The sequence below is a fragment of the Meles meles genome, chromosome 20 (assembly GCF_922984935.1).
Source record: "Meles meles chromosome 20, mMelMel3.1 paternal haplotype, whole genome shotgun sequence".
Lineage (NCBI taxonomy): Eukaryota > Metazoa > Chordata > Mammalia > Carnivora > Mustelidae > Meles > Meles meles.
The window spans coordinates 5,148,634-5,164,882 of NC_060085.1; the positions used below are offsets into that span (position 1 = coordinate 5,148,634).

Below are 16,249 nucleotides of genomic sequence, written 5' to 3' on the forward strand. Positions count from 1 at the left end.
AGGGGGCCCTTGTTTCTAAAGCCATTAACTCAGCCCAAGGGGAGGTGGACATCTAGAAGGCTCCACACGGGACACTTCTGAAATACTTAAGTTCACCAGAAGGAAGACTCTTGCTATAAAAGCTCCATTCTGGAGAATAGCACTTGCAACTCAGGGTTCAGGGACAGGAGGGAGATGAAAGAGGAGGGGCTAAGGTACAGAGACTAGTGAATTTCTCTCATTGGCAGACGGGCACCTCCAGGCATCTGAGACAGGGTAGTAGCCTGATCCAACCTGACTTTTCAGAATACCTACTACAATGCAGAGACAAGGAGTGGGGAAAGGGCAAGAAGGCACACTATGGCTCAACAGCTGCCCCAAGAGAACCAGGAGAAGGAGCAAAGTGGTGCAATCTGAGCTCCCAGTGAAACAGGAAATGAGAAACACCAAGGTGGCCTTGACCAGCAAGCCACCCGGACTTCTGGCTTAGGTCCCAGGCTCCCACCTGACACAGTTAAAAGAACAGAGGTGGTGGGAGTGAGGGGCAGGGATTCACTCTGGGACGACTTCACTTCCTTTCAGCCACACGGGGAGCCTTTCAGAATGGTGGCCCAGGTGCCAGGAAACCACAACCAGAGCCCCTCAACCTCATTCACACATAAGCTCACCCCTGGGAACTTCTGGGCAAGTGCTCTTTGAGGCATGAACCAACAGTGTGGTGGCAGAAAGCAACCTCATCTCAGATGTTTTTATTCAGCTTTGTCACGCAGAAGCCATGTGACCTTGAGAAAGTGACTTTGCCTGTCTCATCTGCAAAATGGGGACATCGCTGCCTTTCAAAAACCATAAAAGGAGAAGGATGGGGTTGAAATGAGAACACAGATGAGAAGTGTCTGACACATAAGAGGAAACTCAACAACTGGCTTGAGTATTTGCACAGGCAGAAAAATGGCAAGTCCCACTGGTCCTCAAGTCATGGCAAGTGGCTGTGAAGACCAGGATGGGAGATTCGCTGCACCCCTCAAATGCATCACTAACAAGCTAAGATTTCTGAAGCCACAACACATGGACGCAGCTAGAAAGCCTTTCTCAAACACTTACCACATTCGTTGAATTTGTCTTTTAGCATCTTCCATGTAAAATCAAATGGGAGCTAAAGGGAAAGGAAGAAACTGATGAGTGATACAACCAAACCCTAATGTCCTAATGCATAAACACCAGGGTTTCTCTGAGGAACTTTCAGGACTTGTTACACCGAGAAACAAGGTGCCCTTCAAACGGAGATGATCAGCAGAGAACAAAACACGCCCGTCTGGAATGAGATTCAAAACCAAGAGTACTCCCTTGTGGAGTTAACTAAGGGAGAACCATGCAGACGACAGTCACCCGTGGTCAGCGGCCTAGAGACCACTCGGTAGTAACTGAAGGTGGTCACGCTGGTGTAAAGACACTGCAGATAACCACCCTCTGTCCCCCGTCCCTCTGTCCCGCCCAGATGCAGCGGCTCTTCAAGCCAAGGGAATCAAGAAGCTAGGGTTTCTGAGCTCACTGTTGGTTTCCACCTAGCAGTCTGAGAACCCGGGGCTCCTGCTGCACCGAGTTCCTTGTGCTCTCCCATTCCCTCCTCATGCTAGCAGCACCAGACTCTGGAGACGGCAGCAAAGTGGCCTTATGCGCTGCTACTGTGCTTCCCTACGGAAGGCACCAAGTCTGACTCCAACCTGCCCCCCCTCCTCCCTCTGTGCCTACCACCAGCATCTCCAAGGTGCTGAAGAGCCACTTACATTTCTCACAAATATCTGGCAGGCCTTCCTGGCCACGCCAGGAGCATGGCCTCCAGCTCCGCCAAAGGAACCGGCGAAGCTTCCTCCAAAGTTGCCACGCTCCATCTCGATGGCGCGGTCAAAGCTGGCACCGCCACCTCCACCCATGGCCAGGCCCATGCGCTCAATGCCAGCGCCTAGGGCTGGACCCATGGCAGGACCCATGCGCTCCAGGCTGTTGGCGCCCATTCGCTCCAGGCCCATGCGCTCCAGGCTGTTGGCGCCCATTCGCTCCAGGCCCATGCGCTCCAGGTTGTTGGCGCCCATGCGCTCCAGGCCAGTGGCCATGCGATCCATCACAGGGCCCATGCGCTCCAGGCCAGCCCCCATGCCTGCGGGCACCATGCGCTCCATGCTCAGGCCCATGCGCTCGATGGCAGGGCCCATACGCTCCACACCGGAGCCCATGCGCTCAATGGTCTGGCCTACGCGGTCGATGGGCGCGGCCATGCGCTCAAGGCCAAAGCCCATGCCGGCACCCATGCGCTCCACGCCAGAACCGATGCGCTCCATGGTCTGGCCCATGCGCTCGATGCTGGAGGCCATGTGGTCGAGGCCCAGTGGACCCATGCGCTCGATGCCGGAGCCCATGCGCTCAACTGAGCCCATGCGGTCCATGACCAGGCCCATGCGCTCGATCTCAGAGCCCACACGATCCATGCCATGGCCCAGGCCTGCGCCCATGCGCTCCATGCCGGCACCCCCAATGCGGTCAATGCCAGGGCCCATCCTCTCGATCCCAGGGACGCTGCCTCCACCTCCACCTGTAACAGGGACACAGAACACAGGCAGGTATCAGGGACTTGCACACTTGTGTGCACACCATGCCAGGAGGGTGACCTGGGTGCAGAGGCTTGGGTACTTCACAAGCTCAACCACAGTTCAGGAATGAACTCCCCCAACAATTTACCATCAGACATCCCTCAAATGTCAACAACTGTTAAGGCGGGACAGTGAGGACATCATTCTTCCTATTTCTGTGACACAGCTGAAATTTCCACAGTAAAATTAAAAAAAAAAGAAAACCCACTCTGGAGGACTTGCGTCCACCTGTATCCCGAGTTACTCTGAAGCACCTAGTACTTGTAACTAGCTTTGTGAACCATGGCTGTCAATTCCCCAAAACTATGAGGTCTCCCACCGAATCTAACTGAGAAATGCTCTCCATGAAGGAGGCTTGGAAATCCCACCCTGAGCTGTCAGCCTGCGTGACGGATTACATGGATTATGTGTGACAATTCAAGTCACTCACAACCTCTACCTCTCCCAGCTTGTCCCTGCTGATGGCCAGTCTGGCTGCATTTCCTTAGCACCTCCAGGCTTAAAGAAGCTAGTATACAGCCACATAATTAAGAGGAGATAAAGAAAATAACCAACAGAGATCCTCTGTGGAGAGGGACAGAGAGCCGCTCCCAGGGAGCCTTACTCTGAGGAAAACCCCCGAATGACCTGTGTATAACTCTGCGGGCTCTGGAGGAAAAGGAGTCGATGCACTGCAGAGCAGATCCTGGAAGAGGCCTCAAATCAGTTCTCAATGCCTTGGCTGAGCCAGACACGTGCTGGCACGCCAGCAACGCAATGACCCCGTCTGTGATCCTGCTAACTCTGGAGGAGCGTCTGGCTCCACCCCCAAGGCCACCGCCCGCCACCTCTCCATATGCGGAGCATGAGGGTCCTTCTCACTCAAGCTTCACCACCGCCACTACCGCCACTGCCATCTGCCTCTGGAAAAGGTCCCCTGAAGCCCACAGCCAGCCCACTACTGACCCAAGCAGCCCATCCAAGAGGTAAACTCAAGAAAAGGAAACTCCGAAGTTTGAGTCTCTGACTGACCTCACATACCCCTCCACTTGTCCATGACTATTTCCTTAGTCATGCTAAAGAACAGCACACCAAGGGGCAAAATAGGAACACAATTTTAAGAATATTAAGACTTTCCGAGCAAAGTTTCTCAGAAACTATTAAAAAAAAAAAGGCAAGATAACTAGAAAGGGCAGTAGCATGCTCAAGAACATCAGAGATCGGGCTGACCCCCTGGATGCCCAAAGCAGCAGAGAACAAGGGGAAACAGTGCCCATGTGGAATTTTAGAATGAGGGCACCACAGAAATAACCAGCAAGCAGAGTTACCAAGGAAATGCCAAGACACTCAGAGCCACTGGGGGGTGGGGGGGAGGTCAAACTGAGAAAAGTGCATTTAGTTTTAAATACCCATAAAAAATGTGTATTAAGGGAAGGGTACGTTCCAAAATGTTTACAGCACTCATCACTGGGCAGTGTGACTGCAAACATTTACTTTCTGCATAATCTTCTGAATATTTATCAGTACACACGTACACTTTGGTAAGCATTCGCTAGGGATGGAACTAGTATGTTTTCATAATCCGGCATTTACTTTTAGGAGTCTGCAGTTCTATAGTGTGTAAGAACAGCGAAGCCCCCACACCGTGCAGATAGTATCCTGACGGCAATGGCTAGCACTTACGCGGGTGCCCTCTTCTATGCATTAACTCAGTTACTCTGCACAACAACCCCATGCGGTAGGTACCATTCTATCCCCATTGACAGTATGGAAGACACAGAGGTTCAGTAACTTGCCAAATGTCACACAGCTAGGAAGAGACAGGTTTGGTTCCCACCCAGGCAGTCTATTTTAGAGCCCATGCTTTCCACCACTACACTCTACGATCCCCGGTAATAACAGCCTATTCTAAAAATCAAAACATCAAAACTAAGCGTTTCCTACCTCCTCCCTGCTTTGCAATGATCTCTCCTCTCTTCAGTGCATTACTTAGGATTTCTAAGGAAATCAGGAAGAAAAAAAAATTAGCCAAATTTCTCTATGGTAACAGAAATTTGTTTATTACAGATTCCAGAATAAGAATATTACTAATTTAAAAATAAAACAAGGAAAGGGGGAAGGGGTTAAGAAATACACATACACAGACAGATTATTTTACTAGAGTAAGAGTCCTTGATGACGGGTCATGATACCAGGATCCCATGTAGCTCCAGAGTCTGAGGCCCAGTTGGCAACACCATCTGGGAATGCGCCCAGCAGAGCTAATAAGTAAGAGCCAGTGTGCACCAATGAAGTGAACTTATTAGAAAATCAGAGCAAGAATGAGGCCAGCAGTACAGTTTTCTAAAGCTGGTCCAGACCCTCAGTACTCGGGCTGAAGCCTGCACTCCCCCACCAGATGCAATCAACACCTCAGTTACCCTCCAGCGAGCTAAAGCTGTGGCTATACTTACTGCCAAAACCCTGACAACCAGCAACTGCGCGCAGTGCTGAAGTATGACCTCGTTACCAAGTCGTGCCTGGAAAGACTCCAGCAAGCTGAGCCCACCGGCCCCACCTGGAAGGAGCTGGGTGTGACGACGACTAAGTGACAGACAAAGCTTCAGGAAAATAAAAACCCAAACTCATCCAAAACACGTTCAACACCTTGTCCAAAGCAGAAAACATTGTCGCCTGTTTGCCAACAATTCATCCAAACCTCTTTCAAGTTTGCCTAATGCTATACGGTTAGTACAGTAGCTTTAAAAAGATTCCTCTCAGCCTTTCCTTGTGTCAGGAAACATGTACCCACCCCCCTTCTCTGCTCCCAGAGTGTGCTCAGCAATGTGGACAGAGAGCCACAAAGCACGTCTCATGTTATGACCGAGACCACAGAGATTAACCTTAATCCCACAGACGTTTCTGGTACTACAACGACCTGTGACAGGAAGGACGTGGGAAAGCATACCAAGAAACAACAGACCTCCGGCCTGCGAGCAAGCAGAGCTTACTGACTTGGGGACACCTGCAATCTTGCTCAGCATACCCAGGCCCGGCTTCACGTTCCTAAATTGGCACTGAGATCAAAATATTCTTTGCAAAAGCTCCACAACTGGCACACCACTGATTTGAAGAGAAAGAAAAAATTCTTTTCAAGGCCATTCACAGACCTCCCTGCTCTGACTCTGAACTTGAATCTATTCTTCCTACCCCAGGCAGACCCTCACCTCCAAGCCTCAGCATCAACCCCAGTAGACCCCTCACCTCCCAGCCTCTGCACCTGATGCTGTCAGTCCTCTCCATCTGCCAGTACACCCTCTAGTTACACTGAGCCCTCTCCTCTCACACCCAGCCTCCTCTAGCTTAAACTCCATCTCCCACCCAGTCCTGCACTCCTGCTCGGACCCAGTGCTCTCAGCAGAACACTTCTATCAACCCCATAGAAAATGATCACCTTTGTGTGTTCCTCACCTTGGTGGCCAAGGGCCTGGGAACCAACACCTTCATTGGCACCCTCACTAAGCCACTTCTATGTACGGGTGCTGCCCTGAGTCACTAAGCACCATCTCCTCAGCTGTACCACCTCCTTCAAGATGAAGGATCACATATCTACATCCCTGCACCGCCCAGAACAGCGGTTTACAGAAACATGGGCAAAGATCTACTGCCTTGATAGCAGAGAAGGGACACTGAATGGGGAGACACTACAGAAGGTAGCACCAAAACGATTCAACTTTCAAGTGAAAAAACCGAGAGCGAGAGAAATCAATCACTGAATAAACAAAACAAAACACCTATCCAGGCCAACTGGTCCAAAACCCCAACTTAAACTCAGACACCTTTCACTAAATTGGGCGTGATCACAAGTAGCAGCAGGGACTTCCAGAACAAAGCCCTTTGCTCCTACACCTTGGGAGGTCTCAGGACAAAAAAAACAAGACAGTCTCAATCAGAGAGAAGGTGGCTAAGTAGGAGGAGAGAGCAAGGTCTACAGATGACATTTCTATTCAGATCGGGACCAGGAGTTTCCTGTTGCCATGAGAAATGACCTCACCAGATCTACCCCTTCTCCACGAACCAGGACAAGGCCACCAGCCTCCTCACAGAGGCTGAGAGGCACCACAGAGTGGTGGTGAATTAAAGGCCTACAGCAGGAAGAAGTGCCTATGAAAGCAAAGTCATGTGCCATCTTGTTCATCTCACCCTCGTTATCCACAATTAGCTACCTGCAGCCAAATGACAAGTTCTTAAATATTTTTAAAAATATCCTGCTGCTGCAGGACACAAAAACAAAATCAATCACAGACAATGAGAAACTTCTGGCTGACCTAGTCACATAACTCATTCCCCAAATCCTAAGCTTTGGAATAATCTAAAGCAGAATCAGTCAGTCATATGAGACAAGTACAAGGGGAAAAAAGGGGTCATCTTCCTTACCAGCCTAGTAAGACACAAGAAAATCCTTCCAGCTACCTAACTGCCAGCAGGGAAAAAGAGAAACAAGTCTCCACCAAACAACTGTTTAACTCTACTCTGAGGGAAACAGTCTCCGATAGTTCCTGATTTTCTTGGAGAACACAACACAAGGAAGATGGGAGTCCCAGAGATAACCTGCAGAACAATCTGGTCTCACTGATGAGCTGGATGACAAATCTTTCTAGGACCTTCATAAATTCTAAGAATGTATCTAATACAAACTTTAAATTTTTAAAGTTTTAAGCCCCACAAAAGGGCTTAAAATCCGCACACCTAACTCAATGGGTCCCCCAAACACAGAGGCTGAGCACTCTGAGGCGGTCACCTAGAAGCTTCACTACGGCCCAGTGCTACACTGAGGCCTGCCAGCATCAGAAAACTCCCCCAGTTCCCTGAGGCCTCTTTTAAAGCAACAGCAAGCACACCATGCCATCTGTTAACTAGACCACAGCACCCCGGACCAGGGACTGACAAGCCGCTCGCAGGGTCTCAGAAGCTCTGCCACTCCGGAGAGCCGGTGCCATGTAAGCGCAGCGTCTCAACTCCCATAGCAAGCGAACACCTGACACCAACGCAACCAAAGAAACCGCCTGGAAGGACTAAAGACAATCGGTGCCATTGATACCAGTAAAAAAATTCAAAGACCAAAAGTTTTTACCTAGGTCTAGAAAACGCTGGATTTTTTAAGACTATGGAAAAGCAGCTGACTTTGCCTAAAAAGAACCTCTGACCTGAGCGTGAGCCTGCACCCCAGGGGATGAGCCCCGCCCACGTGAGGCCTTCTTACCCATTCCTCTGCCAAGGGGCTCGCCAAAGCTTCGAGACATTCCCATCTTGTTTCTGGCAAAGTCTCTCTCAAATCCTCCACCCATGACACGCTCCATCTCTGTGGAGAAAAACAGTACCCTAGGCCTTTCCAGGAATACCACTGGGTTTGACATGACAATGCACTACAGGTACACCACAGCCGCCACCAAGTCAGGACGTTCACTCTTCCTAGAGAGAAACCATCATCCGCCCTCTTTTCCTTAAAAGTCACCTGAAGTGAATCCCTGAAAACTACCTACCTTTAATCCACGAAGGACTAACAACTTCCACTAGAGCCCCGCAGCGCGGAAGGCACACCAAGCACCTGCTCCCACACCACGTGCCACCGGCGCACGTGCGTCCAAGGCAGGCTGCAGCAGCCCCGCCCCCCCCAGGGCTCTAGACGGTGCTAGGAGTACATGGAATCCTCACACCAGCCTGCAACATCATGCCCCTTCACAAAGAAAGAAGCTCAATGCCTTAGTAACTTGTCCGAGGCCACATGCCTGGTGAAGGGGTGAGGCCAAGGCTGGAACCTAAACCCAACGCAAAAGTCCACGCTCTACTGACACAGGCACATCCACACAGAACACAGAACCCGCCTGCGTGTACTGGGCCTTCTCTAACACGTGGTTTCATCTACACACAGGTGCTGGTAGCAACCTCATTACTTTTTTCTACACGGACATCAAGACTTCTGTTTTGCCAAAGTCTGTTAAAAACAAAGGTCTTGGGGACACCTGGGTGGCTCAGTGGGTTAAAGCCTCTGCCTTCGGCTCAGGTCATGATCTCAGGGTCCTGGGATGGAGTCCCGCGTTGGGCTCTCTGCTTGGCAGGGAGCCTGCCTCTCTGCCTACTTGTAATTTCTGTCAAATAAATAAATTAATTAATCTTTTAAAAAAAAGGTCTTGGGCGCCTGGGTGGCTCAGTGGGTTAAACTTCTGCCTCCGGCTCAGGTCATGATCTCATGGACCTTGAATCAAGTCCCGCATCGGGCTCTCTGCTTGACTGGGCGCCTGCTTCCTCCTCTCTCTCTCTCTGCCTGCTTCTGATCTCTGTCAAATAAATAAAATCTTTAAAAAAAAAAAAAAAAAAAAAAGGTCTTGGGGCACCTGGGTGGCTCAGTGGGTTAAGCGTCTGCCTTCCACTCAGGTCACGATCCCAGGGTCCTGGGCTCCCCACCAAGCAGGGAGCCTGCTTCTGCCTCTCCCTCTCCTCTGCCTGCTGCTCCCCCTGCATGTGCTCTCTCTCTCTGTCAAACAAATAAAATCTTTAAAATAAGTAAGTAAATAAATAAATAAAAAGGTCTTTTAGCTTCTGTGGGGAAAGCCTTACTACAGCTGTCACCTGCTGGAGAAAGCCTTCGATGATCCCATCACTGGCTACTTCTTTCCTCTCGATCAAGACAAGATGTGTATCTTACTGTGTCTCCCTCCCACAGAGAGGTCCTTGAAAAATCTAGTTAATTACTGTTGCTCCTTAGAAATCTGGTAAACAAGTGCTATATAATGACCCCCTTTTATTGCACAACTACCAAAAATGGTTACATGCAGCTCCGGTCCCTACACTTTCAAAGTGAACACGTCTACCAATGGGGTGGAAGCAGGCTAGCCATTATGAATTACGCAGCAGAGGGGCACCTGGATGGCTCAGTCTCTTAAGCGTCTGCCTTCGGCTCAGATCATGATCTTGGGGTCCTGGAATCAAGCCCTACGTCAGGCTCCCTGCTCATCAGGGAGTCTGTTTCTCCCTGTCTGCCTCTGCACTCCACCATTCATGCTCACTCTAATAATAAAAGTAAAAATCGTAAAAAAAAACAAAACAAAAAAACAATGGTGCACTTGCAATGGTGAACTTTCTGTTCATAGTCTGAACTGACCCAACTGAACCTCGTAGGTTGGTGCCATGCCATCTGCCGAAAATGTAACCATCTTGCACAAGCTTGCATGTGGTCGGTCCGCAGAAGGGAAATCCCAGAGTGGCACTCTAATGGACAATGCTCTGCTGTACTCCTTTAACTCCTTACCATAAAGGAGGCAGCACTCTGTCCCCTTGAGATAAGGAAGTCACATGTAGGTACTAATTTGTCAGCAAAGGCCTCAGAACTCATCTTCCCAAACAGAAAGAAAACTAAACAGAACTCATCTTCCCAACTGTTAACAGGCTCTACAGTTCAGGGAACCCTCTGTGAGGTCCAATGAACTACCCAGAAAGAGAGTTCTCCTAGTCAAATATTGGTCATATTACTGTCTGGCGTTCGGTATTTTTTAATTTGTAATTTTTAACATCCACTCTATCAGGACTTGACCTGTACTGCTGATTGGCCCTGAGAATGATTTCTAATTAGTCTGATGTCAACACCTACCACCCTGGTAGATACGTTTTGGTCACCAACTAAACATTAAATTAAATCCAAAACATCTTTATCAATTCTTCCTCTGATAAAGTTGACTGAAGCTCAGAACACACAGCTCAAGCAGAAGCCCCTGCTGTCAACTGCAGAGGGTAATGAGGAAGGACTCAGAGTACCTGTATCTGAGAACATCTAAGAACAAGGCATCAAAACACATCCTCTCAGTGTGGCTCTCCAAGAGAATCAGCTCTTTGAACCTTTGATCACCAAGTGGAGAACTGTGACTGTCCCACATGCCAGGTTATGGGGGAGTTTGCCCACAGGGCTCAGCACAGCCCCACCCCACCCCCATCCACATCTAAATCGCATCACTCCACTCCTCAGAGCAATGACCCCATCTCCTAATGACTCATCTGTTTTGAGTAAACACTTTACCAAGCCAGACAACTCCAACTCTCACTTTTTATTAGAATCCCTGTACACACACTATGAGCTACAGGCTAGCCTGAAAGTACACTGGAAATGCAGACCTTTGTCCTCCATTCCTAACGGTGAGGACTTCCCTACTTCTTTTTATATCACCTAGAACCAGGCAAACCCATGAAGGGCAGTTTAATCATCAGAATTTTCTTTCTTTCTAGTCTGACAGTTACAGTCTATCCTAGGGCAGATGCTCTCTTGCTGTCTTCACATTAAAGGATACTGCAGGTCAGCAAAGAAACATTTAAATGCAAAACTTTAAGGACTTTCCATCCCAGGGAAGTTTAAGGGAAGCAACATCCCCACAGGTTGGGGGGGGGTGGTCAAAGAGTCAACTAAACCCCACAAGATTCAGAAACACAGTGTGCAGGGTTTCTCAAAGCACACTCTACAGCCCCACTGAGAAGGGGCTGACGCCCATGCTGGAGGCAGTCGTGACAAGGTAGGATCACAGTGTGACTAAGAGCCAGGCTCTGGAGCCAGAGAGCCGGGATCCACATAAATCCCATTATTACTAGCCATGTGACCTTAGGCAAGTCACTCTCTGGGCCTCAGTTTCTGATGAAATGGTGATACAAGTACCTACAAATCATGTGGTTCTTGCAAGGACTAAATGAAACACCATTACTACAATAATATATTTCTAAGTCGAAAGCTCTGTTAGATGTGAGGGACAGTACACCAAAATGTGCACTATGTAACTGCTAAATTAAATCAATGTCTCTGCTCACGACTCAGAGTTAACAGAGCAGACAATCCAGAGCTGATGCCATCCAGCACTCTGGGAAAGACAGGAATTTGCTCAAAAACCCCGAAGAAACTAAAACGACTCCGTTACACCTGAAGACAATTTTAAAGTGAGTAAAACATAACCACAGGTAGCTACAAGATGCTTTCTAGTGCTGGAGACAAGAAAAAAGCTTTACTATTTTACTGGGTAATTATCGGGGCGGTTTCGAACACAGGACACACAGTTTAGTGACTAAGGGGATTAACACTTACCTACTAGAAGTCTGGCTTCTGAAATACAAACTTGTGATTTTAGTAACACTTAAGGCAATTCAGAGACATCTAATTCAACAGAAAAGTGGAAGGGGCAATTTATTCATTAAAAATGAGTGTGCTGCCTCAAGGACACCCAAGAGCCAACAGCCAACAGGGGCAGGTGGAAGCAGGAAGGAAGCATGACACTTACCATTTATTCTGCCCATGTTCATCCCTGATCCAAATCGACCCATGTTTTCCATACCACCACCAAAAGGTCCCTCCATGCCTGCAAGAGACATTCCCATCTGAGTACCATTCCAATGACACCACTTACACTCATTAGGAGAAGAAAGATGTTTTCACAAGTTTCACCCTGAGCATTTCCTGCCAGGAATTTCCTTACCAAGTTTAAGGGCTTTTGGGAAAAAATGCTAGTCCCTTGCCTAAAAATCGCCATCAAAAAGCTAAGCTGATCCAACCCCTTTAACAGACAAGCAAAGAGAGGCCCAGAGAGATGGAGTGATTTGCCCAAGGTCACAGAGCTAGTTAGTGAGAAAGCTAGAACCAAAAGCCAAGATACCCGCTGTAAAGACTGATGGGTATTTCTAGGCTCAGACATTTTGGAAAACAAAGAATTCATGCAAGGCTAAGGGAAAAGAGAAAGGTGAGAGAAAACCATACCTAAAAGTGATTACATTTGTACTTGATTTTAAATCTCTTACCTCCCATTTTATTTATTCCAAATCCTATGCCTTCCATTCCCATTCCTTAAAAAGAAAAAGTCAATGCAAACTAAAATTATGTCAAAGCAGTAACGTTTGAACTTAAAAAGCACAAGAAATTCCAAATCAGCAAATGAACAAAAATTACCCTGGTTATGAATATATTTTAATTGTCAAGGAAAAGGGGACGGAAGGGGGCCTACCATCTCACCTGTCAAACTATCACGTTCCAAGAAACTATGTCTTTAATGAAAGACTAACAAAATAATCACCACATGTCTCAAAATTCTTTAGGGCCCACATACAGTTTTAATAAATAACCAAGTCAGACCACTTTAAACATGATAGATAATCACAAACTGAACACTCACTTTTTGAGAAGTTTATTTTAGGGAACGTAAGTTTAAAAATCTCTTTTGAAAGATAAAATTCCATAAATAAAAAGCAGTTCCTAAAGACACTGAGGCTTCCCTCCCCACCGTCCCTTTCTTCTTAGGCATTAGTCAGGGGGAGGGGGAGGGGGTAGGGGCAGGACACTCATAGGGCCACGCGAGATGATGGTCCAGGGTGCTGAGGTAAGCCCAGAGTTTAACCTGGGAGGGAGACAAGGGATATGCAGAACTAACAGCAGCAGGGTGAAGGGACATCCATCCTGCAACTCAAAGGATTTCAAGAGAACCTAAGTCTGTGGTCATAAAAATGAAGTAATTCTTAATAGTATATAAATGCCTCATTGCACAGAACGAAAATGCTAAACAGACTTTAAAGCCTATTCTCACAGAGCTTTTATTCACCGATTATTGCTCACCTTCTTGAACAAAGACAACACTGAACACCATGCCTCTGCCGCCTGTGACAGCGATGCTGTCTTGTAATGAATGAGGCCCTACACGCCTTTTTATATCCATCAATGCCCCTACCATAGTCTAGAAGCTGTATCCACACCAGGCAAGAGCCCGAGGGGTGTCTGAGTAACATAACACACTGGCAGTGCTGTGGTCCCATGGTCAGAGACCTATAGTCTCTGTCACTAACTGATGGTGTGACCTTGAGCAAGACCAACTCTCTGGCTTGTCTCCTCTTATCAAACAGCTTAACTACCTCCGCTCGGAAGGTCATGAAAGGCTAAAATGCAACGTATAAATAACTTTAGAAAAAAGGATTCAATTAATTAAAAGTACAAAATACTGCTTTTATCAAAATGAATCAGATAAGTAAGGAGGGAGTTCTGCCCCAATGAAATCTTTATTCCATTTGAAGTACTCGATGTCCAATTATCCCAACAGTTCACTTGAGTTAACTAACTTGCCCAGACACCTCCAAAGCACACTGCCGTTCTCACCTGCGGGTCCTATGTTTCCCATGCCGATGCCTTTATTCAGGTGATTGGCATCAATAGGCTGTCCTCCTGGGCCTAACCCCATGCCAATACCACCAAGTCCATCTGAAAAGAAAAGAGAAAGTTGTAAGTGTAGAGTCCACTTAGAAAACTGTAACCTTCCAAGGGAAAAAGTCTTTGTTTACTGTGTTGTAAATGTCACACTCCATTCCCATCCTCCCACCTCCACAAGCAAACCCAGAACCTAATTCATATTTGGGAGCTACCCTTTCCAAGACAGAATTTCTCATATGCAGACTGGAGTTTGTGGTATGTATAAAACAAGGACAAATGAAAATCAGTTACTTGAAAATTACAGAGAATAATGAACAACTCAAATGTAAGAATCACGTATACTTATTTGTTTCCCTAAATCTCGAAATGAGAAATGCTTGATTAAAAAAGGCTATTAAAGGGGCGCCTGGGTGGCTCAGTGGTTTAAGCCACTGCCTTCGGCTCAGGTCATGATCTCAAGGTCCTGGGATCAAATCCCGCATCGGGCTCTCTGCTCAGCAGGGAGCCTGCTTCCCTCTCACTCTCTCTGCCTGCCTCTCTGCCTACTTGTGATCTCTCTCCGTCAAATAAATAAAATCTTAAAAAAAAAAAAAAAAAAAAGGCTATTAAAGCGCTGCCTAAATGGCTCAGTCTGTTAAGCATCTGCCTTTGGCTCCGGGTAGGATCAAGTCCTCTATCAGGCTCCTTGCCCAGCAAGGAGCCTGCTTCTCCCCCTGCGTGTGCTCATGCTCTCTCACTCTGGCAAACAAATAAATAAATCTTTTAAAAATAAAATTAAGGGGGGCGCCTGGGTGGCTCAGTGGGTTAAGCCGCTGCCTTCAGCTCAAGTCATGATCTCAGGGTCCTGGGATCGAGTCCCGCATCGGGCTCTCTGCTCAGCGGAGAGCCTGCTTCCCTTCCTCTCTCTCTGCCTGCCTCTCTCGTGATTTCTATCAAATAAATAAATAAAATCTTAAAAAAAAATAAAATAAAATAAAATAAAATAAAGGGGCACTTGGGTGGCTCAGTGGGTTAAGCCTCTGCCTTCGGCTCAGGTCATGATCCCAGGGTCCTGGGATCGAGCCCCACATCAGGCTCTCTGCTCAGCAGGGAGCCTGCTTCTCCCTCTCTATCTGCCTGCCTCTCTGCCTGCTTCTGCCTACTTGTGATTTCCTCTTAAAAAATAAATAAATAAATAAAATTAAAAAGGCAATTAAGGGCATCGGGTGGCCAGCAGCACAAATATGTCCCATCTCCACCTCCCAACCTGGAGCCAGAAGGACTTTCCCCAGAAAAAACAATGCTATATGCCAGCCAATTAACGTACTGGTCATATATTATTCTCTGACTCCACTGTGGGCTGTTTTTTTTTTTTTTTTTTTAAAGATTTCATTTATTTATTTGACACAGAGAGAGAGAGAGATCGCAAGTAGGCAGAGAGGCAGGCAGAGAGAGGGGGAAGCAGGTTCCCTGCTGAGCAGAGAGCTGGATGTGGGGCTTGATCCCAGGATCATCCCAGGCAGAGGCTTAACCCACTGAGCCACCCAGGCACCCCGTGGGCCATGGGCCGTTTTCTTAAGAGTGAAGCTAGTGTTCTCTTCTGCCCAGAAAGTTTCCTAACCTGTGGCTCAATACCCAGCCTACCCTCAACTCCACATTCCACAAACAAGCCAGCAAGGGAGAATACAGACCAGTCTCTAAACAGCCAACAAAACCTGAGAGTGTAAGACACCTGCACCACTCTGAGTGACCTTGGTCAAAGGCTTAAAACACTACAGGGTGAGGGGCGCCTGGGTGGCTCAGTGGTTTGAGCCTCTGCCTTCGGCTCAGGTCATGATCTTAGCGTCCTGGGATCGAGCCCCACATCGGGCTCTCTGCTCAGTGGGGAACCTGCTTCCCTCTCTGCCTACTTGTGATCTGTCAAATAAATAAAAAATCTTAAAAAAAAAAAAAAACTACAGGGTGAGATATTTTAAAATGGAAACCAAGTTCATTTAAAAAAACAAAACCAGGGGTGCCTGGGTGGCTCAGTGGATTAAGCCGCTGCCTTCAGCTCAGGTCATGATCTCAGGGTCCTGGGATCGCGCCCCACGTCGGGCTCTCTGCTCCGCAGGGAGCCTGCTTCCTCCTCTCTCTCTGCCTGCCTCTCTGCCTACTTGTGATCTCTCTCTCTGAAAAAAAAAACAACACAAAATCCTAATACCAGTTCCCAGAAAATCTATTTAACAGCTCTGTTTTTCAAATGCATAGAAACAGCAGCAAGGGATCAGAGATCACCGAGGTTACTTACTCCCCAAAGCAGTCTCTGAAATGTGCTAGGAGACCAAAAGTCACGGATAATAGGCTCCCTGGGGCCCAGGGTGTGCCAGCCCAGGCTCCCAAATAGCCCTCAAAGTCAACAAGAACCATCGCTCTGATCCTTGGGTGATCACTGCCAACTGGCCAAGCTGATTAGGACAAAGAAATGTGG

At 47.8% G+C, this 16,249-nt stretch overlaps 1 protein-coding gene across 10 annotated transcripts in view; it reads right to left on the minus strand.

The window, feature by feature from the left end:
• HNRNPM (heterogeneous nuclear ribonucleoprotein M) overlaps positions 1-16,249 on the minus strand; it is a 41,963-nt gene that overhangs the window by 971 nt on the left and 24,743 nt on the right. For 3 of the 10 annotated variants that reach the window (XM_045991893.1, XM_045991889.1, XM_045991899.1), the window contains 7 exons: positions 13,750-13,851; positions 12,408-12,452; positions 11,894-11,971; positions 7,846-7,944; positions 4,548-4,601; positions 1,764-2,566; positions 1,081-1,132 (listed from right to left, as the gene is read on the minus strand). In XM_045991893.1, the coding sequence (XP_045847849.1) occupies positions 1,081-1,132; positions 1,764-2,566; positions 4,548-4,601; positions 7,846-7,944; positions 11,894-11,971; positions 12,408-12,452; positions 13,750-13,851 (1,233 nt within the window). The remainder of the gene's footprint in view (positions 1-1,080; positions 1,133-1,763; positions 2,567-4,547; positions 4,602-7,845; positions 7,945-11,893; positions 11,972-12,407; positions 12,453-13,749; positions 13,852-16,249) is intronic. The other 7 variants (XM_045991898.1, XM_045991892.1, XM_045991890.1 and 4 more) reach the window with 6 other exon arrangements.